Genomic DNA, 26,986 nt, shown 5'->3' on the forward strand with positions numbered 1-26,986 from the left:
TGGGAGGGAAAAAAAGAAGTTCTGTTGCTTGCGCAAGAGTTTCAGTTCATAGCCTCCCCAGGGTCAGCTGCTGGCCAACGTTCGTAATGGAGAGGTAGTGCAGGTGTGAACGGCTGGCCAGTGGATGCACTAAAAATGGCAATGTGGCTTCTTTGCTGGTTTTGAGGAATGGGCCTGATCCTTGAGACACCCCTTCCCCTTATGCTCCAACATGTCTCTAGGAAAGCCTTTGGTATCTCACAGCACACTGCCTAGATTAAGATTAGCTGAAATGTGAATTCTTTCTAGGCCATGTTTCTTATTCCTCCACTTGCTTTGTAATGCCAAAATGGCATAGAGCTTCAGTGGTGGAAGGGTGCAAGCACCATCTACATGGAACATGCCCCATAGATATGCAGCTTGGCCTAACCTGACAAGCTCACCAGTGTGGTTCACCCATCACTGTGTAAAGGAATGGCTGAGCAGTAACTTATTTATTGACCAGCAATACCATATACGACTTACATTATACACGCGTCTGTGTATTCCTGTTATTTAGATGTACTCTCCATTTAGGGCTAGGCTAGCCTTTTCATCAAAGATTTTGTTTGGCTGCTTTACTGTGTGTTTTGAATGGTATACACATTTCACCCAATGTAAGAATGCCTTTTTATGTTCATAAACACTACATTTTGCTTTAATCCGAGCTTTTGTGGTTTCATGTTTTTCTTGCTGAGAATTAAAGATCATCTACTAATATGTTGGGTATCACCTCTAATAATGTGCAGCTCTAGAATATGTGATTGCCTCTTATTGTTGAATATAAATGTGCTATTGTACTGTTTCGTGGACGCCATTTGAAGAGTGATAATTTGCAATAAATGTTATTTCCATATAATGTGGTCTACCGAACCTCTTATGTCAGTGAAGGCCTTGGTGTGACCAATCACACTCTTAAGTGTTATGTCTTCTTAGGAATGTATGTATTATAAAGTATTTCAGAGTTATAATGCAAAGTGTACTTATATTTATAAATTAATTACATTCCCCTTATTCCACTCCATGATTTTTATTTCAAATACTTTAGGTATGGCAAACCTGGGTGCAATGCAGAAACCTGTGACTATTTTCTCAGTTATCGACGTATCGGAGCTGATGTCGAGTTTGAAATGAGCGCTGACACCAATGGCTGGGTGGCAGTGGGATTTTCTTCTGACAAGAAAATGGTGAGAAGAACTTGACACGAGCGATGCTTGTTGTTTTAATATGTGCATTTCCATTACATCTGCCATCTGAGAAAACTACAAGTGCACCTATTCACAATACACGGGCCTAATTTTGAACAATTATGCAAATATGTTTTCTTTCCTCATATCCGGAAGAGGTCCAAAGATATAGTTGAGGTCGAAGCAAGTTCAATACTGGCTTGACTCCAGATCACCGTGTTTAGCAACAGGGCAATTGCCAATGCCCCAAAAATAAATCTGCTATTCAGGGTACCACACAAGGGGGTCTATTCAGCACCCCAAAAGACTACCCACTCCCTTAAAGCCCTATAATTATTCCATTATTGGCTGCTACTAAAAGATTGTGCAGTCGAACTGGTCTGATGGGCACCTCTGAGCTAATTAAACCCGTCATTGTGGGCTCAACAGAACCTATTTACTCCCATGAGTGGAATCCTACCATAAAATCGAGAGCTTTCAAATCTGAAAGTCGTAAAACTGTACATCTTCACAGCACTGGATCGGCCTCCTGATATTTTTGAGTCAAAAATTACAAAACTCTGAGAGATCATCAAAATCAGCTATATTCTCTGATGATGGTACAACTGGATGACTAAACAACTGGTCAACTACAAAGTGTTATGCACACATTTTATGTATTAGGGCGCGTTTACCCTGTTTGCGCATGGTGCACCTTAAAAGAGGTACGCCGGGCACAAACCGAGAAAGTGCGCCCTATTACATAGAATGCGCTGCCCCCAGGGCAGCCCCAAACCCGTGCTTCCCTGGGGGCAGTGCATTCTCCTGTGAAAAACAGAGTGGCTGCTTTAAAGTCGCTCAGTGTTTTCACTGTGCAGGCGGCTCTTGCCTACACTTTCAGAGGGATTAGAGATCCCCCTTGCACTCCAAGTACTTCATTCGCTGCCTGTGAAGCTAGAGCTGAGGTTAAACATTACTGTATCATCCACAAAACATTTCAGAACAAAAGTCCATTGCAGACGCAAAACTACTTTCCAGCAAGGAATGTCTAATCAGCTACCTTACACTATAATACTCAACAAAATTTGTAGATACTTAATCATAAAGGCTGATCTCTAAGGACCTCATTACAAGTTCGGTGTATTGTGGTGCGTCGATACGTTAGGGCCAGAATTACAGATTGTGGCCACTATTCATGCAACAAAATACGCTGATTACAAATGTTCTTCCCTGATTGGGGAATAAACACACACACACACACCCCGGTCCTTTACTCTGTGGTTTCCTCCAATTCTGTGGAGAAAATTGCAGACATTTTCTACCTGCTCTGTCAGGTGGTAAGTGACTAGAATAGGCCAAGGATAGGAGGAGGAACAGGGGTTAGTCGTGCTTCATCCTATCTGGGGGAGCATTTTTTGCTCCCCTTCAAGCTGCTGCAAGGGTCAGGTGTGCCGTGCTGTTCAGCTGCCAGCAGCACCAGCCACTACAGCATCAAAGCAGGTCTGTTGTCTCAGGGGCCTGTAATAATTACTGGGTCTAAAGTTTTGCAAATTGATAATTCATGAGATGCTTCAAATTGTGGGTGGTGCCATTCCACCCGGAGATAGCTCACCGGGTGAAATTGCACCACTTGTAATGAGGGCCTAGAAGTTCAAGGACTATAGCTTTATAATGTCCTGAACCGGACCTTGAGGGCAGAACCCAACAATCTGCACTTCAGAAAACATTTAAAAGCTGAGTGGTTCATACAGCTGTTGAGTAATGTCTAGATTTTGTGGTAGTGAAGGAAGAATACCAGCAAGGGCAATGCCTGACATGCACTTCGACTACTAACCGCCCATCTCTTGGCAGTATCTTTTAACCTGACATGTACCTGCTGCAGATCAGAGCTTATAAATTCTCCCTGCTTCCACGGACAGAGTAATTTCACAGTCATACGCACATACACTCATCATACACTGGGGCCCATCACACCAACATTCATTCTATTACCCTATCCACACTGAATATACGAGAGAACTCCTAAATCAATCTGCATCTAAACTGAGGTCAATGCAACCTAATTGATTTGTCTCGAGTCATGATTTAAACAATTAAAACACATTTGAGATCTCAATAAATTGACAAAGAAATAACCACCCGACACTGTAATTCAAACAAAGGTTATTTTATCTAAATTAATTCAAATGAAAGTCATCTAATAGCAAGAACATTATTCTCATAGTTACCTATTCTAGCTAAATGTTAGGACAGGTCTCTCAAAGAGTCTCCCGAGTCGCCGTCCTCTCGATCAGCATCGATCCTCTCGAGCATAAGTTCGGGAAGAAGTGGCCTTAGACCCTCACTAGTCTAACAATATTTATACTAAAGCTTACACATTAAAAGTTACTAACAAGCTCTAAACGTCCGTTGAGCAGAGCGAGCAGGAAAGGATGTTGGCTCGCAACATTTAAAAAAACCTCCGCTCTCGAATATCTCAAAAATAAAAACACGGAAAAAGGAAGCACAAACTACATTCGCAAAATCCATAGATGCTCTTCTCCGGAATTATAGTGAAGCCACCGCAAGTTTATCAAAATGTTCATTGTGACAATTGTTCTCTTCCAAGAATATCTGGCGATGAGCCCAGAGCTGCTGTCCTTTCACAACTTTTACCTTCAGACAGAGGCCGAGGTCATGGTTTCAACCATATTCAGCGAGGCCTCTCTTCGTATTTCATCTACTCAAATGCAGGCTGTAAATGTCGGCCATCTTTCAATAGGGCAGAATGGACAATCTTAATTAAAAGAAACACAAAACAACGTTACTACATCGTATTGATTATACAGTGATAATTCCCACTAATACCCTTATGTGTATGTAATTATCTCGCCTTTTGCGACATAAAGAAGCATTACAGCATATTATTTTAAAGCGCAAACACATAACAGATATCACTTTAGCCACACATATTTAATTAATTTGCTCACCAACTTAGTTCACGTATTAATTAAGCCACATAATTGCATCCCCAAGTGTAATTCTTTCATTAGTAAGGTTGATTAGTCAAAACACTCAACAACAATTAATATTTAATAATTAGTTCTTAGTAATTTTAATTATGACATATAAAACATAAACTGAAGATTGAGTTTAAATAGAAAACCCTGCTCCAGCATACCGTGTTGTAAAGAAACCAATAGGACGATGCACAGCACTTTGTAAAACTTTCAAATAGATAAAGTCATTATTTTAAATTGGAGGCCCTTAAACCCTTTCCTAAAATCTTAATACTTTCTCCTTTTTATTTCCGTAATATTTTCTATAATATTTCCTTAATAATAGTGGTTACTTGGGATATATTGCATCACACAACTGTTTTCCAACAAGAATGAAAAGTTAACATATATTTTATCAAAATAGTATATAAACGTATGTGTGTACACTCTTAGTTAAAGTCTGAAGCTGTTTTTTTGAATGTTTGCAAGCCTTTTTACTCTACACATTTTATAAAAGGTAGATATACATTCACAGCAGAATTAAAAAGATGAAATACTTCTAATAATTGAAGGCAAGGCTAAAACAGCATAAAGTGTCAATAGAGTTTTTATGGACTCCCAAGTCAACAGATCTACATGTTTCAGCCATAAACAGTTGCAAATCTGGTAGGTGCCTTTCTTCAGGACCAATTCTCTATACGGATCCCTAATTATCATATATCTGAGACTAAATACTACTTGAGCAGTCAATATTAGTTAGTACAATTCAAGCATGTTTCTGTCTGTGCCTGCCTTACATATGCAACTATTAAAGAAGTACTTTCTCAGTGCTTAATTTTTCTGTCTTGACTCTAGCGCCTCATAGAGTCTAAGAGATGTTCGGACCCTATTGTCACACTTTCGTCAAGGGAAGCACCCCTCCCAAGAACCTAAGCGTGTCCTCTAAGCTATGCAGAGCTATGCAGAAGAGGTGTGGCGCAGCGGCCAGGGTGCCTGACTCCGGACCATGAGGTTCATGGTTCGATCGCCGGCGGCAGGTCAGCCCAGCACCATGTGACTCTGGGCAATAGGTCGCTTAATCTTCCCGAGGGCCCCCAGCGCCGAGAAAGCACTTCGGATGTAGCTGTGCGCTTTACAAATTCAAGGTTATTATTATTATTGCCAAATGATCCTTTAGTAAAGTCTACAAGACACAGGAGACCTGCAGACAAGTTTAGACAGAGATCCCTCAGTAATACAATCAAAGCTCCACTGTCTTACAGCGTAGAGCCCGACCAGGTACACCAGGTATCTTGGGTGAGGACCTGAGGATGAAGCATGCCACTAATAGTTCTAGTTGGTGAAGATCATTTTAAATTTAAATAAATCGGAATACTCCCCACTGTGCTGATAAAGATTCTTGAATAGAATCCAGACTTAGTTTTTTTCTCTCTTGGTTATCAGCTTAACAACAGGCAGGCACAGCTGTCACCCACTGATGACAACTGGCTTTTGTGATTAATTATTTTGCATAAATATCTTCACATAGATATTTTCCAGCCTGTTTCGGTGAATTAGATAAAACTTGAATGCACCATTGACCTAAAATAATCTCTTGCTTTATAATTGTGGCATATGAAAGTCCCCAATAAATAAGACTGGAGGATCGCAACATGTAAATGTAATGTATTTAATTTATTTCTAAAGCATACTATCACCAGAGGCATCATAGTGCTGACCTGCACAAAAGACAACATAACGCACAAATAACGGCTTTTAAACAAAAAGACAAAGGAAAAGGCACATGAAGTCTTGCTAACAGAAAAAGGTGCTTTTCTGAGAGGGCTTGTCAGAATATACAACTGTAAAGGAAGACCATTCCAGATTTAGGGTCTAAGTACTCTCAATGATCTACCATCTTAGAGGGCTACTGGTTATCTAGGAATTTTCCAGAGAAAGAGGGATGCAGATCATAATATGTGCAAAGGCAAGTGAGGCTTAATCAGATTAGATAACAATTTAGGTCCAGTTTGCAAAAAAGACCATTGCATGATGCATAACACCTTATAATGAATTAGTTCCTTGATAGAGAGCCAGTAAAGGCTCTACATGCATTCGGGATATGGCCATACATTGGTAATCCTTTGAATTTTCCAAAAATATACATTCTTCTAGTATAGACTTATCAGGGTGGCTCTGGGTGCTTCCCAAGTCTCTCAAACCCCAAAAACAGTAGCCATTGTTTAAAAAAAAGAATTTGGTAGTCCGCAAAGGAAGCAAATCAATGGAAACACATACATCAAAAACGTTGAGAACACAAGCACCAACTTTAAGCAATGTTGCCCCATGTTCAGATAGATTCCTTAGAATGAGTGTGATTTTTAGGTTTTTGGAAAACAGCGAAGTAGTCTAAAAGGTATGTAGGTGAATACCTCAAGGAACTCTGTAGAATTTGTCCAGTGATGCCATCTTCTATTAAGTGCATCTTTTCAAGTAATATCTGATAAATCAAAATTCACTTTCACTCTCTCTTTTCTGTTCTTGCTCTAGGTTGCACCTATTCATTTCATGCATATCACTCTGTTACCTTAGGGCTTCATTTGCATTATACAATTCCATTATAAATATAAAAATAATTATTGTCCCAGTACCATCGCTTAAGACGTGTTCAGTTAGCTTCTCCTGGTTTTATTATGGACTATCAGACGTTAGAGTTTTTGTGTAAGTATTTAATATGCAACTAGAAAATGTAAAAAAAAATATGTGTAAAGAAATGTAAGTTATTGCATAGCCCTATTGCCTAGGGTGTGCAGAGGAGTTTAGTGCGAAGCACTGGAGCAAAAACAGTGTGTATAGCAGAGGAATACATTTCAAAATATCTTCGTTGTGTAAATTCTATGCATAGTCTGACTAAAATCATGATATCCATTTGTTTCTGTCTTCCTATACAATGGTATCCTGCACCCACACCTCCTACAATCCTTCTAAACATTGCCCTACTCACCTTCAGTCTTCCAAGTTGTGTACTTTTTTCGATTCTGATGAGGGCACGAGAGCTCAGACGTGTCTGCTCAAGCCAAGTCATGTTAAAGACTGTTCTTATCCCCAGGAATATTACCAGATTTAAAAATTGAGTATCTCTGGTCAATTATAAGAGAGCAGACCCAAGGATGAATGCAGAGCTAAAAAAATTATGAATAAGCAGTCAAATCCCACCAGATGAATGAAGGACGGGCCAGAGATTACGGCCTCCATTAATCAGGAACACAAAGAATCCAATGAAATCTATAAAAACTCCTATAACAACAGACATGTGGTTCATAAGAGGAGCAAGAGCAATGACATGGATTTTGAAGTCTGAGCTCTTCTCTCTGTTTTTCGAGGCTAGTTGACATTAACAAAATCAAATCAAGGTGCTCATATTCACACCCTATGCAATGGTCAGTACAAGGATCAATATGTTATAGGAGCCTCTGTGTTGTGGTTTTCAATTATGAAACCTGTATTGGTGGCCTGAAAGAAGCCAGAGAAAGACTAACCTGTGAAACGCATGATTGTGAACTAGACAATGGATGGATAAAAGAATGAGTCTACTTTACTACTTACTCTGGGCACCTGTGGTCTTCATCACCCACAACACCCTGGAATCAGGAGGAGGCAGCCCACATCAGTCAAGCTCTTTATACTGCCCTTCATTCTCCCTCAGCACTGGACTCTTCTACTAACTCTGTGCGCCTGTGGACTGCCTCGCCCACAACACCTTGCCATCAAGTGGAGTCAGGGCACGACAGCCAAGCTCTTTACAGCGCCTCATTCCCCCACAGCACTGGATTCTGCTACTGACTCGGGGTACCTGTGGTCTGCCTTGCACAGCACACCCTGCCATCAAGAGGAGTCAGGGCACAGCAGCCAAACGCTTTATAACGCAGGTCATTCTCCCACATCGTGAGACTCTACTACCGACTTTAGGCACCTGTGGACTGCATCCTCCACAACACCCTTTTATGAGGAGGAGGCGTAACTGGCCTACTTCTCTTGGCCCCTCATTAAAGGCTCAGTTGACTAAGCACTGTAATTTTCCCCAAGGTGAGGCTGTTTTGGGGAAAAGAAAGCTTAACTTTGCTTCTAGTAACAAGCCATCTGGCCCACCAAACTCGATAGTTAATTTTTTGACAAAGGCGACGGGGGTTTTAAATAACGGAATTACCAGTATGGACGATAGGCTGGCTGGCACACATTGATCTGTGAATAACTTACATATACATGTTGACAATATTATGTTGAGTTAGCAAGAGAAGCAGTCTTGAGCCTTGTGTGCCTATGGACCCGTTATTTTTGGTTTCCTCACCCCAGGACAGCCTGTCACCACCAAATTATAAAAAAACCTGTAGCTTCTCACCCTTGTGCCAAGACTCTTGCACAATAATAAGGGGCTGATCTTAGAGGGAGCAAAGGTAGTATAACCGATAATGAGGATTTGCTCAATTATAAAAAGGGTATCACAACTTATGTTAACTTCATTATTAAGGATCTGGAGTCTCTGTTCAGAGACGCATTGGAATCTATGCTTGGGAGAATCGAAATTTGCCTAGCATAGTAACGGTAAGTCTCAATTCTATTAAGGACACGGAGGCGAGGATAATGCTAATTCCTTCTTCGCTTTATTAACATATTTTCTCCACAGCAGCCAAAAATAGAAACCAACAACATTTCTATCCTCAAACAAGGAAAAAACGATCTGGAGAGAGTCACCATGAGCACCACCAAAGTTCGCAAGACTACAGCTCCCATCAGTCTCAGTCTCATTCCAACGTAGTCCTTCCTCAGTGTTAGCTTCCAGTAGAAGGTCTGCCACATCCGTTGTCCCTCCTCTTTCTTCGCGCGAACGCCTCCACGTTATTGGTCTTGTTTGGATCCATCATTCCCTAAAGGCAAAGTACAAGGCGTAAGAACCTGAAACTGCATAATGTATCACCACAGCATCGTGAAACAACGAGCAGACATGACATCATCCTGAAGAGTAACAAAACATCTTACTTACTGCCATACGGGAGGGTTCGCACAGATTGTGCTAAGGGAGGGATAATCCTCGCCTCCGTGTCCTTAATAGAATTGAAACTTACCGATACTATGCTAGGCAAATTTCGATTCTATGGCAGGACCGGAGGCTCCGATTATGCTAGTTCAAAGCTTACTTACCACCAAATGTGCTAAATCCACCACCGGTTTAAAATAAAACCGTTTAAAAGTCGAATCCGAAGACCAGTCCGCAGCACGCATTAAATCCTGCAATCGAGCCCCCAGGGTGAATGCTTTCGACGCCATTGCTCCTCTGGCAGAATGAGCTCCAAACTGCTTTGTGTCTATCCCCACTTTTTGCATGACCCACCGCACCCACCGAGCAATGGTGGGTGAGGAGACTGCCTTGTGCGGTTTTCGTAATGCAATGAGAAGTTGTCTTTCGCCAGGAGGGCGTAACTCAGAGGTTGTATCCTCATAAGCTTTCAAACAGTTCACGACACAAAGTTTGGGCATCTCTGGAAAGGCCGGATATGATATTGACCTTGAAGCCGACTTCGTTCGGCGACCAATGGTAAAAGTCACGCCATCCGGAGAGAACACTCGCGCCGAAATGTCCAGCGCACGCACATCCGAGACTCTACGACAAGAGACTAGACACAGTAGCATGGCTAGCTTCGCCAAGATCTCCTTCAAGGAGAGGTACCGATTCGACTGCCAAGATAAGAACAAGTTAAGAACCACATTGACATCCCATAAGACGGAATAACGAGGTTCCGGGGGTAAAGACAAACGAATCCCCCTCAAAAGACGACAGACAAAGGGTGTTCCCCCACCGGCACACCCTCTACAAGACAATGGGCCGCTGAGATAGCCGAGCGCATTGTGTTAATGGTTCGATATGCCAGGCCGTCCAAAGCCATTTCGGCCAAGAAATTCAGGATGGGAACAATGCCCGCGACCACGGGATCCAAACCCTGTCGAAGACACCAACGAAACCACTTCGTCCAGGCGGACCGATAGCGTTTGGAGGTGCTTGCGGCCCAGGCCTGTGACAAGAGGTTCTCAGCCGATCCCGAAAGGCCTGGGAGCGACCAGCGTCGCCGGAAAGCCGCCATGCCATCAGGAGGAGAGAACCCTGAGCGATCAGGTGGTGTTGTTCCCCGTTCGGATTCAGAAGAAGATGAGGAAACAGGGGGAGTGGGATTGGAAAATCCCAAGAAAGTTCCAGAAGAACTGGAAACCAAACTTGGTACCTCCAAAATGGCGTCACCACGACCATCTCCGCTTTCTGCCGGCGAGACCGTGCCGCCAGCCTCACAATCATGGAGAACGGAGGAAACGCATAACTCTGTTCCTGGCTCCACTCCTGCAGAAAAGCATCTGTTGCCTGTGCCAGAGGGTCCGGCCTCCAACTGAAAAACCTCGGAAGCTGGTGGTCCAGACGGGACGCAAACAGATCCACCGAGAACGGGCCCCAAAGGGTGGCTAACCACTGAAAAACCTGAACGTTCAGCTTCCATTGACTGGAATCCCGTAAATGCCGGGAATGCCAGTCTGCCACCTGATTGGCCCGACCCGGCAGGTACTCCGCCGTCACAGATATGTGATGATCCAGACAAAACCCCCAAAAGTCTTTCTCTAGGTTTGCCAGAGCCTGTGACCGAGGGCCCCCCAGGCGGTTGATTTAACGAACCGCTGAGATATTGTCCATTCTCAAGAGGACGCAGGAGCGAACCCTGTCTCTGGTCCAACACTGGATCGCGAACGACCCCGCCAGAAGCTCCAGACAATTGATATGGAGCCCCTGCTCGTCTAATGACCAAGCGCCGCCAGTAGAGAAGTCGCCGCAGCGAGCGCCCCACCCCGACCTGCTGGCGTCGGACTCGATCACCATATCGGGAGCGGCTCCGAAAATGGCTCTGCCATTCCAGGCATCCATGTGGGCGAGCCACCAGGACATTTCGTCTTTGACCTCCTCTAACAGGGACACCCTCTGGTCGTACGACACGCCCCTCCGAAGATGATGTGCTTTCAGGCGCTGCAGTGCACGATAGTGCAGGGGACCCGGAAAGATTGCCTGGATGGATGAGGAGAGCAGACCCACCACCCGGGCAATCTGACGGAGGGAGGTGTGGGACTTGGAGATAGTCTGTCGTAACAGGTGCCGAATCTTGGCCAACTTCCTCTGGGGAAGGCTCAAAGACACACGAACCCCAGGAAGACTATAGTTTGAGTCGGGTGTAAGATCGACTTGTCTCCGTTGATGATGAGGCCCAAGCTTTGCAAGAGCGACACCGCCTGACGCAGGTGAGAAAGCAACCGCTGCGGGCATTGCGCCATGAGAAGGATGTCGTCCAGATATACGATCATCCGCACCCCTTGGCTTCGCAGAAACTCCACCACCGGATGGAGCACCTTCGTGAAGCACCAGGGTGCCGAGGACAGCCTGAACGGAAGGACGGTAAACTCGTACACGTGCTGTCTCCACTGAAACTGCAGAAAACGGCGATGAGGAGGGTGGATCGGAACAACCAGATACGCGTCTTTTAAATCCAAGCGTGCCATCCAGTCTCCCTGAAGGAGCACATCCCGAAGGAGGTGGATCCCCTCCATCTTGAAATGGCGATATACCAGCCAGCCATTGAATTCCTATAGATTGATGACCGGTCTGCGCCCCCCATCCTTCTTCTCCACAAGGAAGATATTGCTCAAGAAGCCCTGGGGATGCAGAGTCGACCGACAGATTGCCCCTTTGCGGAGCAGCGCGGAGACTTCCTCGTCTATCAGACTGGCATCGTCCACGGAAAAACTTATAGGCTGTGGGAAGCCTGCCTGGCGGGGTGAATCGTAAAACTCCATGTGGAACCCTCGAATGGTCTGCAGAACCCAAGCATCGCTCGTAATGGCTCCCCAGGCCTCCCTGAAGTGCGCCAGCCGGCCCCCAATTTGAACTTGGGAAGGGGAAATTAGACTTACCGCCACCTGCGGGTCCTCCAGTGGTGTTCTTGTAGCCTCCACGACCCCGGAATTTCTGCCCTCTGGTCGGGTAGAAAGTGGTAAAGTTGGCGGAGGTGTTATATTGACCTCGTCCGGAGCCTTGTCCCCTACCAGGGTTCTGTTTTCCGCCACGGCCGGTCGCGCGGCCCCTGCCACGACCGGCCCCGCCGGAAAAACGAGACTCAAAGACCCGCTTAATATTGGACTGGGCCTTGTCCAAACTCGTGAAGGTGGCCACAAACTTGCCCAATTCCTTCACAAAGGGCTCGCCAAAAAGCCCACCTTCTGCGACCGCCCCTGCCTCGGACGAAGCCAAGTCGCCTAGCTTGGGGTCCAATTTAATCAGGAACGAACGCCGACGTTCCGTCGAAAGGGCACAATTGGCGTTGCCCAGAAAGACCACCGCCCGCTGCGCCCAGTTCGAAAGAACATCGGGAGAGATGGAGGAACCTGTCGCCTTGGCCTCCTCGGCCATATCCAAAATCTTTGTCAAAGGCCCTATCACGTCGAGGAGCTTATCCTGACAGGAGCGCCAGGAACGGTCTATGCCCTTACGGGGGTCCTTCATACACTTGGCCAGGAAAGTGGCCATCTTGGAATCTAATTCCGGCGTAAGGGCCACCTTCCCGTCCAAGGACGGCCTAGGGCACTCCGCCCTTAGACAACCTCTAGCTTCTTTCTCTAAGGGCTTCCGGAGACGACTCGCTACAAACTTTGCCACCCTGTCACCGGGTGCCCAGGCCACCGACCGCGGATGAATGATGTCATCCGGGTTCAGCATACCCGAGGCATCCTGCGGCAACTCCGCGACAGAGCCAGTAGGGCGCCAGGACCGCGAAGACCCTTCCTCCTCGTCCGAATCCGCCGGCGAACCTGCGTCCGGGGACGGGGAATCCGGAACTACGGACGCTGTAGGAGTTGGGACCGGGGATGGCGCCGGGGGCGACAGGGGCGCCTTTGCTAGGAACGCACGCTTTAGACGGTCAAACGCGTCTCTGTCTACCCCCCGCGGCTCCCCGGAGCCTCCCTCCGAGCGACCCTTTTTAGGTACAGGCGGCCCCTCCCCCGGGGAAGGGGTAGAAGTGGAACCCTGGGAAAAAGCCAATTTTGCGCACTCCGCAATAATGCGGTTAGAGAGGCGCTCTTCCATAGGCCCCATCACATCATTTACACATCTATAAATGGAGTCATCCACAGCCTCAAAAAACTGGTCGTCTAGGGGCAAGTATTGAACCTGCTCCTCTTCTACAAACTCCGAGTGGCTCATAGTAGCTAGGCAGCACCTCTTCGCAGACACCAATAGCACCAAGCGCTCACCACCCTAGTAACCTGGCGGCAATCCCCTTAACGGGAAGACAGGGCAAGCCTCCCCTTGGAGTATCAAGGGGGTTCAATAATGGGGGCAGGAACCCCTCAGTGGTATGTGTGCAGCTGGATAAACTGCGAAAAGATGTGGGAAGTGTGAAACACCGCAATAGAGGCCGCACCCGCCTCACGCGCGCAGCCCCCACTTAGTGGCGGGGCCCAACCGCCAACCAGCGCGCCAAAAGCTCTGAAGAGCGAAGTGCGAATGAAGTGTATGCCTGCAGGCAATCAGCGCGGCACTGCCGCTGTACAGACCCCCGCCTGGGCGTCAAAGTATTTATGCGGGAATAATACGGACCCCCACCGGGGCGTTCAGGTGTGGCGGCGCGGGGGACAAGGCTCGTCGGACCGCCGGTCTCGCTTCGCACTCCGACAATCAAGGAGACGCGCAGCGGGACCAACGAGACGTGCGAGCCCACCCTGGCGGCGGTAATTATTAACCGCAGAGGTGGAGAGTCCGCGAAAGGAGCGAAGGCGCTCCCGCGGCACCGGGGAATCTGGAAGAATGCACAGAAAGAAAACCCCGACAAGGAGCCTGGGAACCGCTTAGAAAACGCCCCGAAAATACCCAGCAAACACTGCAAATACACCAAAACCGGCGAGAACAGGAAAAATGACTTATCTGTTGCACCGGAGCAGCGAAGAAAGAGGAGGGACAACGGATGTGGCAGACCTTCTACTGGAGGCTAACACTGAGGAAGGACTACGTTGGAATGAGACTGAGACTGATGGGAGCTGTAGTCTTGCGAACTTTGGTGGTGCTCATGGTGACTCTCTCCAGAACGTTTTTTCCTTGTTTGAGGATAGAAATGTTGTTGGTTTCTATTTTTGGCTGCTGTGGAGAAAATATGTTAATAAAGCGAAGAAGGAATTAGCATAATCGGAGCCTCCGGTCCTGCCATAGAATTGATGTAGTGGAATCGATTGCAGCCATCTGTTTGGAAGGAGTTAACAAACTCAAGCCTATTATAGCTACTCAACAGCATGTAACTGATGTTATTCCCAATGTGGTACTGACTGCAACTGAAAAGCCCCTGGTGTCAAATCTTGCAGATGCTACTGCCCAGATTAGCACCTCGTGTTCACAGTATAAGCAGTGTTTGTGTCCCAGGTCCCATTTTGATGGGCATTGAATAAATCTTTGACATGGTAGTGAACCGACAATACATTTTAGCGCTGATAAACCCACCGTTTTAGATGTGCCTCCTCAGGCAACTCTTTATGTCTTAGTTTTGATGAATGTACTTACAGTTGACTCGTCCCAAGAGCTTGGAAGAGCTGTGCAGTAAGTCTGTCCATTGGCTGGGAAAAAGGGTTGGATTGTCCAGGGATCTCTTTAAGCATATCATTATGGCACAGAGAGTGGACTGGTTGGATGAAAACACGCTATGGATACATAACTTTAGGTTTCCTCCTTTAGTAAAACTGAGCTTAATTTAAAGGAATCTGAGTCTATTTCTATCAAAGCAGTCCAGCGTTTTTTTCTACAAACCACCTGTTAGTGTTAAGAGTGTGGTTGGTTCCCATATTCTCAGTGTAGTAAACAAACAATAGTGGATTTTAATGTACCTACTTTTAATCATTTCCTCCCTTTAGGTGTCTGCGATAATAACAACTGACTGCTGAAGTTTGCGACTTGTGTTCAGGATAATGCAGCACGTAATGCTACCCTAAAGGTTCTCCACACCATCAGCATATTGTTTTTAAGCTAGTAAGATGCTTTTGATTGATAACAGTGGATTTTTACAATAATATTTTCAATTCAGACAGAGTAAATGTGGTGGATAATCTAGAGGGTGATCTGAGAAACCATTTTTCTTTAAGTTTTAATTATTTTGGGGGGTAAGTGATTTTGATGCACACTTATGTTTTTGCCTGCAAAGGAAGTATGTGGTTTTTTGGACTAAGACAAGGACATTTAGACATACTTTGCTCATGATGGTTATGTAGAGACAGTTAATCATTTATTGTCTAAGAACAATTTATTTTCTGCTAATGAATATATTGTTCCTCAAGTGCCCTTTAGTGACACTTTTATAGGCAGAGACGTAAGGAGCACAATGGATCTTACTTTAGATACTCATAACTTGCGTGTTTTTCTCTCTAATTTTATAACCCATCTAATTTGTATTGTTTTAGTGATTACTGCCCTCTTAGTATAGACATTAGAATCCATAATACAACAGATTGTGGCCTTAGCACCGTTCTGGTGCCCCACATTGAACTATCTAGATATGACGGTTGTAGTTTAAGATAAGTTCTTACCTAAACTGGTGAGGGACAGTTCTACACACTTTAAGATCTGTCTAGTTAAGAAATCCAGTGACGATGAGCATATGCCTTTTCAAAACATTTGCAACAGTGTTAAGATATCACTCACTGCTCTAATGGGGGGAAAAGCCAATGCTCCTAGGCTTGCTTTGGCATTAACTGTACTAACACCCTCAAGGATCTAAAGAAGGCTTTCAATGAGACTATAAGGAGTTCTGAAGAAGTTAGTACATGGAGGCAGAATTAGAAGAGGGTGCTGGAGGTAAAAAGAAGTGCAATAAAGGAAGAGACATGGAAAACGCAAGTAACCACATGCCTAATGTGGTTTTCTGGAAAGTCCTTAATACACTCGTCTTTAAAGATTCAGAAGGAATAACGATTGAGATTGCAATATCTTCATAAGAGTTAGGTGGCCCATTTTAATAGCATATATTCCAACTGTGATGTTGTTAATCAAGGTGATAAGGATGCTGAAGATCCTCTTGAGCATCTGTTAAATCTCAATGAACTAATGCCTATCGCATTCACTATAAATAAATTCACAACAGCAGTATAAACAGCTTTTTCAGCAAGGCCCCAGGTCCGGATGTGATTCCCATCGATCTTTTTAAACATATAAAAATATATTTGGGGCCCTTTGTTAACCTTAGTTTCAAGATCTATCTGTAGGATGGGTAAACTTGAAACATGGTCTAATTCTCGTATCATCCCTATTTTAAGGAGGGCTGTCGTAGTGACCCAAAGCGTTATCGCCCAATCTTACAATGGATTTACTTGTGAAAGTGTAATTTTGTTAGCGAGGTTAGAGCAGTTTGCACATCCAATACGGTTTTCACAAGGGTATTATGAATATTGACCAATGTCTCAACCTTGGCCTGCTCATAGGGACCTATACGGTGGACAAGAGGGGAGCTATGTACCTGACCTTAATTGATATGTCGAGAGCCTTCAACTTTGTTAATCACAGTAAACTTTACCGCTTGATGTTAGAGATGGAGGTGGCCAAATCTATTGTTGTTCTTCTTAGGGAAATTTATATGCGCTCAAGGGTTAGAGTCAAATACAGAATTAAAGGGGAATATTGCCATTTGTTTGAAATATTCAGAGAGGTGAGGTATGGGTGTGTGCCATTCCTTTTCACCCTCTTCATTGACAATCTGGAAGCGGTGTTTGTTGAGCAGTGCAGAGACATGCCCCAAATTGTTCATCATCCGGTGCCGGCTCTCTTGTATACCAACAAGGTAGTGCTAATGTCCCGTACCCCTAATGGGCTAGAGTCTTCACTGATCACGCTCACAGATTATATGGCCAACCTTGACCCTAAAGTCAATTTATGGAAGCCTTTTATGAAATGTGGGTACAACACCAGTAAGTCTGCCTCATTTAAGATTATGGGTGCCCATTTACTTTTTCCTATCTGGGGGTCATATTTGTTTCTTCAGGCTAGAAAGTATCCCTTTGACAAATCTGTTGAAGGGCTTTTTAGATTTGTAGCTATGTTAGGAAAGAAACGCCTAAAAGAAATGGGACTCATTTTTCAGGCAAAACGTCTGGTGATAGTGACTTATGGTACAGGAGTATGGGAGTAAGTTGATGTAATAAGTTCGCAGCTATGGGAAAATGCTTTTTTTAGGAGTCTGCTTGCAGTACTGAAGAGTTGTCCTAGTTATTTGTATCATAAGGAACTGGGTTTGCCCTTCCAGGATCATCTTATTGGGATCTGTCTTCTACTATTATGGCATAGGATTTGTCACAGGAAGAAGGCAGCTTTAATGGATTGATAGTGATTGTTTAGAACTATCTTTTGTTCTGAATATTCCATGGTTAAATGAAATTGACAATGAGACAATCTGGGCAGACACGAACTTTTCAATGCTCCAAACTCAATAACTACAAATTAGCAAGAAGGAGCTCCAGACTTTATTGATGATCTTGTTAAATGAATAACGATACAATAAGCAGTTTAACAAACCCAGCATTAGGACACATATCTTGTTGCTCATTAAAGATGATTTACAACCCTACTTGAGTATGTTACTACCATCAAACACAGATCTGTTCTCATGAGAAATGACTTGGTCCAGGTTACTTGCTATATGATCCTGTGGAGCAAAGGACTGCACTTTCCATTCTATTGTAAATATTACAATAAGCCAAGATCAAAGTTTATTGTATCACTAATACGGAAGTTTAAATGTAGTCAATGTAGACCTTCCTTAATATTTCTGTAACAATTGCACACAATTGAGATGTGTACCTCTGTTCCTCATTCATTCAGCAGGCTTTACCTATAAGAAAACATATGGTAGAGGCATAATTAAATCTTGACGATCTGTTTCTTTTTAATTTCTTTGTTAACATTTCAAACAACCCACAGCAATGGACAAGTTATGACAGTAGCGTTATTCAGTATAGAAGCTTAAAGCTCCTCTTCTTAACATCCCAAGATACATTCACTGATCCGGACTTTATATCCCCTGGTGTGAGACACAGTTTCGCCCTGTAGGGTAGAATATAGCTACCATCAAACAACTGGCATGTGTTGCAGTTCTTTTTAGCTCAGCTTTAATATTATGGAAAAAAATACCCAACTTAGTGCTGGATCTTGAGATTCTATCTATTGTAATTTGTTTAGATTGACTATGTCTATTCATTTATTTATTTTAGCCTTTTTGTCTTTTAATATGATGTTGGGCTGTTGACTCAGAGTTTTTAATGGTTTTTAATACTTTTGGTTAATAACACTGTTATGATATGCATTGTACTTTTATGGTGTTAAGAATAAGTAAACAAGTTTCTAATGAATGTGTCCTTTTTGGTTGGAGTTCAAATGTAAGTTATTTTGCGCTTCTGACAATAATTATGCCTTTCTTTAGTCACTCTGAGATACTGGTCTCTCAGGAGGAACCATCTAGATTCACCAGAAATGTTGATACACTCTGTTCTGAATATTGGTAGAGTTTTGAGTGTGCTTTTTTACTGAAAACTTGGGCAAATGCTATTTTCAGAATTGTTCTGAAACTGGTAGCATGTCTGGATGTTTCCTTATTGACTGTGGCTTAAACAACAAGAGGTCCCGCACCATTCTCAATAATTCTGATTACCATATACTGAAGTATTTTTTACTTTGGATGGCATGTGAGGCAGTACAAGAGGTTAATCTGTCATTAAACTATTTCAGATATAAAACAAAATCTTATATTTCCAAAAAGTTAATAATGCCTGCATCTCGAAAGATCTCTTGTCAATTTAATTGGGAAAGATCATGCTACCCATGTGAATAGATTTACACAGAGGCTGACATAAAGCTCTCCTGGGTGCATCTGCAATTTTAACACCATTTTCATTGCCTTTTAGGGTGGGGATGATGCCATGGCCTGTGTTCATGATGACAATGGAAGGGTTCGCATCCAGCACTTTTACAACGTTGGGCAATGGGCTAAAGAAATCAAGCGAAATCCTGCCAGGGACGAAGAAGGAATCTTTGAACACAATCGCGTCACTTGTCGCTTCAAACGCCCTGTTTACGTCCCCAGAGATGAAACGATTGTAGATCTCCACTTGAGCTGGTACTATTTGTTTGCCTGGGGTCCAGCTATTCAAGGTATGTTAATTTATTTAAATAGTTTCGCCACAGTCGTTAATGAATATGCTACCATATTTTACCTTTACTCTAATTTATTCCTTTATTCATTTTAGGGTTCCCAACTATCATGGTTTTTGTACATTTAAAAAAAAATGAAGAGCAGGCCATCTGAATTTAACAATGACTCGCTATGTACATTATAAGCATTATTGGAATGCAGAGGATATGGTGATCCTGACCCCTGTCCCCATATTAATACAGAGTATCAGAGAAAATAGGATTTAATTGGTCCTCCTAATGGCGATCTTGAAGGACCCCACAATATCATTGCTATAGCTGGGTCATCTTTCAGAGCCTACCGATCTGTTGTTTCAAAAGTCCAGATAAAGCTCCTAATTAGCTCTTGTAATCAAATGATGATTCCAAATAGAAAGCTGAGTGGCCCTCTGAGTAATTACATAGATGTAGTTAAAACAGAATAATCCCAGTAAGCCGCCACCCCTAGAGGCTCAGGGCAGGTTTCCATAGTTTTAAATCCTATTTAACAAGCCCTGTTATTATGACCTGGGTGAGAAAAACAAGAGCCATTTTTCAACTTATGACCTCTTTGCATCCTGTGGAAGAAATGGCAATGTTTTGTTTCCAAGTAAAAATAGCTGGGGCTTTAATGTTAGGATGTAATCCTCAAATCCAACTTTTTGAATTTTGTTTTGTAATCATATCATCAAAATTGGCAACTCCTAAGCTTTGAAAAGGATGGGGTATAGTTAACTGCTCTAATAGCGGCGTCTGAAATGAGAGACCCTTGCTGCCGCTAGGAGAAGGCCGAAGGTTAAATAGTGTGTTTTAACTAATACGATTGTCACTTAACTTTGCTAAGAAACCATATTCTCGAACGGGCTTATATATAAAAACAAGTCTACTACTTTCAGTGTGCATCAAACATGTTCACAGTCCCTAGAGGAGTTCGTTATGCACGTCCTCCTAACAAGAACAGTTTGAAAAAATTATGGAAAATCGTTAATTTACCAAGAAACTGTTTCTATTTGAAAAAAAGCCTGAATCTAACGGGGGCAGCATTATGCCAATGTTAGACATGCAGTGCATGCCAGCAGTATGCCAAGAACAATCTCCATTATGCCAAGGCTAGCATTATCCCGGGGAAGAACATTATCAAGACATGATTCCTCCAGTATGCCAAGAATTATAACCTTTCAGACCTGCCTGATGCAAGAAAAAGCCTGTGGCGTGGTATTGGCATCCTGGAGCACCACAACACCCCTGGGTATACAGTACATAGCCCGTCTAGGTTAAAAGTGGACTTACAACCTAGAACTTCAGGTCTTCAGAGAACGCTGAATTGGAATCAGAGATGTGGCATTCTAGGTGAGATAGGAATGTCAGGCAGAGTTGCAGGCGGAGAAATGGAACACTGATAAAGGATGGCAGAAATAACAATTAGAGTGTCCTCCAAAATAGGGATACCCTTTAGCTCACCCCAGTAACTCTCAAATAACCTCAGGGATGTGCCACGGAGAGAAATATGCATACAAGAGGTAGATTAGGACTAGGGCCAGCAAAACCAGTAACATATTGGTTTGTGAAGGCTATGTAGGCTGGACTGAGTGAGTTTATACTCATGGCTAGGAGTAAAGCAATGCAGAATTACAAGTGCAAAGAGATAGCTGCCATTTCAACAGATTGAAAAAAGGAAACATAAGAAATGCATAGCAGTGGTCCTATTGTCTTGGGCTCACTGAAAGAAGGTTGGTGTCCTATTTTTGTTTCTGAAAATGCACTTAAATATGTGAGATCAAAATTCTTTGGGAGATTTCCCCTAGGAAACCCATCTGCACCAGCCCCTTGATGACAGGGTAGCCAAAGAACCAGACACAAGATCTGGAGATCTGCTACATGGAGCATGACCCAACACTGCAGGTGGTCATATGGTTCAGAGCTAGGGGCAACCTTACATTGAAACACAGGTCCTTGGTCCAAAACACCAAAGAATGAGAAATTGGAGCTACTCAGAAGTATGTATTTATGTGTTTTTTTTAATAGAGCGAACCTCGCCAAAAGCAGTGAAGCACCGTACAGGGTCAAAGACAAACATAAAGTCAGTGCATGATAGGAAACATATCTGGTGTGTTAAGTTAATGCAATCTGACATGTGCTTCAAGTCTTTCCAAAATTGGAGCTGCGTTAGAACAGTTTTGAAGAACGTATATGTTGTTCCAAATCCTGGGTGCATGGTTGGAAAATCCTGCTTGTCCTGTTATTTTATTTTATACATTTCTTAGTCTGAAGCCCAATAGTCCAGGTTTGCTGAGAACCACCAGAGTTGCAATATAAGCAGGTGTTGGAGGTGATGTCTTGGTAAATGCTGCATCTGGTTTTGAAGGTGGTGCAGACCAGCAAGGGAAGCCAATAGAGTTCCATCAGGATGGCGATTATGTGATCATAAGTTTTCAGGCACTAGATGAGATGTGCTACGGCGTGTGGGATTCACTTATGGGGTGCCATTGCAGAGTCTGAGAGTTACCACTATCCAAAGGCAAGAGTACAAGGGCGTAGACAGCAGTTCTGAAGTCACTTTCTGGAAGAAACTGTTTCACTTTCTTTAGAAGAGAGAGCAGGTAGCAGGTCATCTTTGTTTATTTGGCAATATGTTCCTTGAGGGTGAAAGTGGTGTCAGGGTGAAATCAGGTGACTTGCATTAGGAGAATGTTGGAAATCGAAGCTACCAAGGTTCATGTCATTGAGCGAGGTTTGTACATTTTCAAGTTTGTTGTTCTTGGCAAGTAACAGGAATTCTGTCTTGGTTGGGTTGAGCTTCTCGTAGGCGCTGGACATCCAAGTCTGGATAATGTGTAAGCAGTGTTGGAGAAGTTGGATGTCTGAAGCAGAAGAGACATTCACGTACAGTTGTGTACCATAATATTGGTGAATCATGATTATGTGTCTATGAGTAGAGACTGCTGTAGCTCCATGTAGAGGTTGAAGATGACAGCAGATAGTTAGTAACCCTGGGGGACTCTGCAGCAGATAGGGATCTTTAAAGACTTGAAGGTGCCCATGTGAACAAATTGGTGTTGATTGGAAAGGTAGGAGGGGAACCAATGAAGGACATTGAGGGTGAATCCCCGTCAAGACTTCAGAATGAGTATGAGCTTGGGATGGTCCACTGTGTAAAAGGCAGCTGAGAGGTCCAGCAATATCAGGAGGCAATAATCATCTCCATCTGTGGTCTTGGGGGCATCATCTACAATGTGTAAGGTAGCAATCTCCATGTTGTAGCATGATCTGAAACCAGACTGGTAATTACGTAGTAAATCAGGAGATGGTTAGCATTAATATGACCTTGGAGTTGAACATAGACTGCTTCTTGAATGATGTTGCCAATGAATGACAGGCGAGTGATGGGGAGTAGTTGAAAACATCTTCAGGATCTAGTGTAGGCCTCTTTAGGAGTGGAAGGTTCTGACCTGTCTTGAGAGTTTCTGAGAAGACTCCTTGAGTGAGGGAGGCATAAACAATGGTGAGTAGGGGATGAGAGAGAATTCCCAGAGAGAGACTTGATGAAGGACGAGGGTAAGGCATCATCTTCAGAAGAAGTGGCTTTGCCGGAGATGAGATACAGAGAGACAGGGTTTTAAAGGCTGACTGTTGCAGGATTCTCCCTTAAGAGATAGACGTAAGAGATGAAGCCGGTTTGGCATTGTTGATGTGCCATTGGATCTTCTGTATTTTGGTCACTGAAGAGATTGATGGCATTCCACTATTTAAGCAGTGGTTTATAAACAAGTTTATGTGAGGGAGGGGAAAGCAGTAACTGGAGTATCTGTCTGCAATTACAGATCTGTTGTCGAGCAAGGAGGGGAAGCAATTGCTCATTGTTTATTGGAAGAAAAGGGTCTGTTGGGCAGGGAGGTAGTCATGGGTATAATCTGAAGGTCATGGCATATGACAGCACCAGTATACGAGGTCAGCATTATACTAGTGGTGGGTATCATCATCATATTCTGGATTGCCACAATTTACCATCAATTACCACCAGCATGCCATGACTGACATTATACCAGGGGTGGTATTATCAGGTCATAGATGCCCACAACATGCTAAGTTTTATCACCTTTAGCCCAGAGTCAGCACTAACTTTGTTGAACATTATGTCACTGATGACCACAATATGCTAAGAATTATCATCATTATTCCAGGGCTAGCAGTAATTTAGGGTAGGATTCATCCTGCCATGAATGCCCACAACATGCCAAGCATTATCCATCAATTGCTATAAAATACTAAGAATTACCAATATTCCTCAAGGGCCAGCGATTTTGTGAAGTATGAGCCCCATCATTGCAACGATGCCAGTAAAATACCAAATATTACCAGTTTTGCCAAGGACAGCATTATTCTTGGAGTGGGCACATTAACTCATAATGGCTTTCGATATGCTACAAACCATTATTATTATTATGTCAGGGCAAGCACTATCCCATGGGTGGGAGTACCCCAAGGATCCGCGCTCAGCCCCAAGCTTTTCATCATCTGCATGGCCCCCCACGCCGCCATCGTCAGACAGCATGGGCTCAGCATAGTCTCTTATGCCGACGACACCCAGCTCATCCACTCTCTCACGAAGAGCCCCGAAGACACCAGACTCAGCTTTCAAGAAGGAATGAAAGACGTCGCAGCCTGGATGAACGACAGCTGCCTAAAACAGAACTCGGAGAAGACCGAGGTCCTCTTCCTTGGTCTCTCCCCCATGGCGTGGGACAGCTCCTGGTAGCCCTCTGCCCTCGGGAACCCACCCACCCCGACGGACTATGCCCAGAACCTCGGCATCATTCTAGACTCCTCCCTCACCATGACCCACCAGATCAACGCCGTCGCCTCGAGCTGCTTCAACTCCCTCCACATTCTCCGCAAGACCTTCAAGTAGATCCCCCACGAATGCAAAAAGACCGTGTTAGACCTGGCACCATTGGCGTGGGTCTCCCTTACATTTTTTTGCTGTTGCCTCCTATGTTTTTGCTGGTCTAGATGCTTTGGGCACTTTGCCACTGCTATTCAGTGCCAAAGTGCAAGTGCTCCCTATTGTAAAGTGTTGTATTGGATTAGTGACTCCATGATTGGCTTATTTGATTTACTTGTCAGACTCTAGTACAGTGCACCATGTGTGCCCAGGGCCTGTAAATCAAATGCTGCTGGTGGGCTTGCAGCACTGGTTGTGCCACCCATAGAAGAAGCTTGTGAAATATGGCTCAGGCCTGCCATTGCAGAGCCTGTATGCAGTCTGGGACTGCCATGTCAACTCGGCAAGTGCACACACTTGCCAGTCCCTAAACTTTCCGTTTTCTACATATTAGTCACCCCTAAGGTAGGCCCAAGTGCAGGGTGAATTGTATGTAAAAGGTAGGACATGCTCTGATGTGTTTGGCATGTCCTGAATTAAGCCAGTTTCTTGTTTCACCATTGCAAGGCTATCTATTCCCGTAGGCCAGAATGGGCAGTTTGATTATAACATCTTATAATCCCAACCGACCCTAGGAACAAGATAGGAAAATAACATTTAGTATGCCTGAACTCAGAGTGTTAAAATACCCCTTTTAGAGTGGGTGATTTTTACATTCTGTGTTTCAAAATACCACTTTTAGAAAGTAGGTATTTTCTTGCCTAACCATCCAGCATGCCTCTTTTAGGTTTCTGTATTCCATGTCTGGTTTGTGAGTGACAGGGGGCTGGAGAAGGCCTTGGCTCCAGCAGTCTGATGGGTCAGGGCTGTGTTGAATAGGCCCTGCATTGAAAAGAGAGTAGGGGGTGGAGATTTCCTTTCACTGACCTGAGCCTTCATAGAATAGAGAGTAGGGGGAGGAGTTTTCCTTTCAGCTTCCTGGGTCAAGTCTGCTTTCAACAATGCTGCCTGCACCTCCTGCCAGGAAGCTGCACCAGGGAGGACAGAACTAGTTTTGGCTGGGCACAGACACCCTCTGCCTTCAGAGGACAAGGATTTTGCAGTATAAATATTGGGGCCCAGACCCCAGAACTTCAAATCACTTCTGGGAATCAAGACAAACCCTTTGCCAAGGAGAAGGATCAAGCAAGCTGTAGGAGGAGACTGCCCCTGTGCTGTTGGCTGTTTGGGGTTTTACCTGCAGTTGTTACTTTATTGCCAAGGAAAGGAGAAAAGAAACTTTGTGTGTACGTTTACTATCTTGATGAGGATCTCCAAGGGCTTGAAGTTGAGCTTGCCTCCTGTTCAGAAAGCTCAGGATCACAAAGACTTCACCAACAGCTAACCCCTGAATTTCCTTGCTGGGAATTCTGCCTACAGAGAGGTGCCTGCTGTTGTTTTGGGCCCTCTGGAGACTGCGTGTCCTGGGAGCTGGAAGCACGACGCATCGAGGAAGAAGTGTGTTGCCACCACAGCAGTTGCCGTCGCATTGCCGAAGAAGCGTGTCGCCGCCACAGCTTTTCGCCGTCGTATCACCAGAGAAGTGTTGTCGCAGGGCCTGTCGTGGCTCAAGAGTCTACCGAGTCGCCGCACGGACGTCAGGCGAGCATGCATCGCATCCACGTTGTTGCATCACATCAAAGACGCCATTTTGTTACATCGCACTGGATTGTCGCATCGCATCGAGGCACCATCTTGTCACATCGCAACCAGAATGCAGTAAGAAACCGATGCATCACCTCCTCTCCGGTAAGGAACCGACACTTCAATTCCCCTGCGGTGCAGTAAGGAACCGATGCATCACCTCCCCCGAAGCAAGGAACCGACGTATCACCTTCCCTGCAACCCTTTTGTTTGTTTTGCGAGAAGCATCCAAGGTACTTTGAGAGTAAAGTGTCGCATTTACCATCTACATTGAACTAGGCTATCTCTACCAGTTTAAAGTCTTATTTTTGATTACAGTATTGTGGATTTTTGTAGTTTGGTCTTGTGTTAAGTCTACATAAAAATTACTTATTTTTCTAAACGGGTGTGGTGTCCATCTGTAGTGTCTTCACTGTATTACTGTATGTGTTCACAAATGCTTTACACACTGCCTCTGAGATAAGCCTGTCTGCTCGTGCCAAGCTACCAAGGGGGTGACCAGGGGTTATTCAGGAGTGTATCCCCCTTTCCCTGACTACAAGCAAGGGTGTCTGTTTGGACAAAGGTGCAAGCCATTGCCAACTAGAGACCCCCATTTCTAACAGACCGCCACCCACGCACTCGTAACCAGCAGACTGGACTACCGTAACACCCTCTATGCCAGAATCAACAAAACCCTGCTACACAAGCTCCAAACCATCCAGAACACCGCAGCCAGACTCGTCCTTGGAACCCCACCACACAAACACATGGCCCCGCACCTACAAGACCTCCACTGGCTCCCGATCGATAAGAGAATAACCTTCAAGCTACTCACCCATGCCTACAAATCCCTCCACAACATCAGACCCAAATACCTCAATGAAAGAGTCTCCTTCCACGTACCCAAAAGGAACCTCTGCTCCGCTGACCTTGCCCTGGCAGAAACCCCACACATCCGCAGAACCAGAGCAGGCGTAAGGGCCTTCACCTACGTCGCAGCAAAGACCTGGAACGAGCTCCC

The 26,986-nt window shown here is 44.5% G+C and overlaps 1 protein-coding gene across 1 annotated transcript in view; it reads left to right on the forward strand.

The window, feature by feature from the left end:
• Nucleotides 1–26,986, forward strand: part of FRRS1L (ferric chelate reductase 1 like) — a 107,783-nt gene that overhangs the window by 45,658 nt on the left and 35,139 nt on the right. Inside the window, exons 3-4 of the mRNA XM_085606844.1 lie at nucleotides 1,067–1,205; nucleotides 19,154–19,400. Coding sequence (XP_085462970.1) covers nucleotides 1,067–1,205; nucleotides 19,154–19,400 — 386 coding nt within the window. The remainder of the gene's footprint in view (nucleotides 1–1,066; nucleotides 1,206–19,153; nucleotides 19,401–26,986) is intronic.

Source organism: Triturus cristatus, chromosome 5_2 (genome assembly GCF_964204655.1).
Source record: "Triturus cristatus chromosome 5_2, aTriCri1.1, whole genome shotgun sequence".
Classification (NCBI taxonomy): Eukaryota; Metazoa; Chordata; class Amphibia; order Caudata; family Salamandridae; genus Triturus; species Triturus cristatus.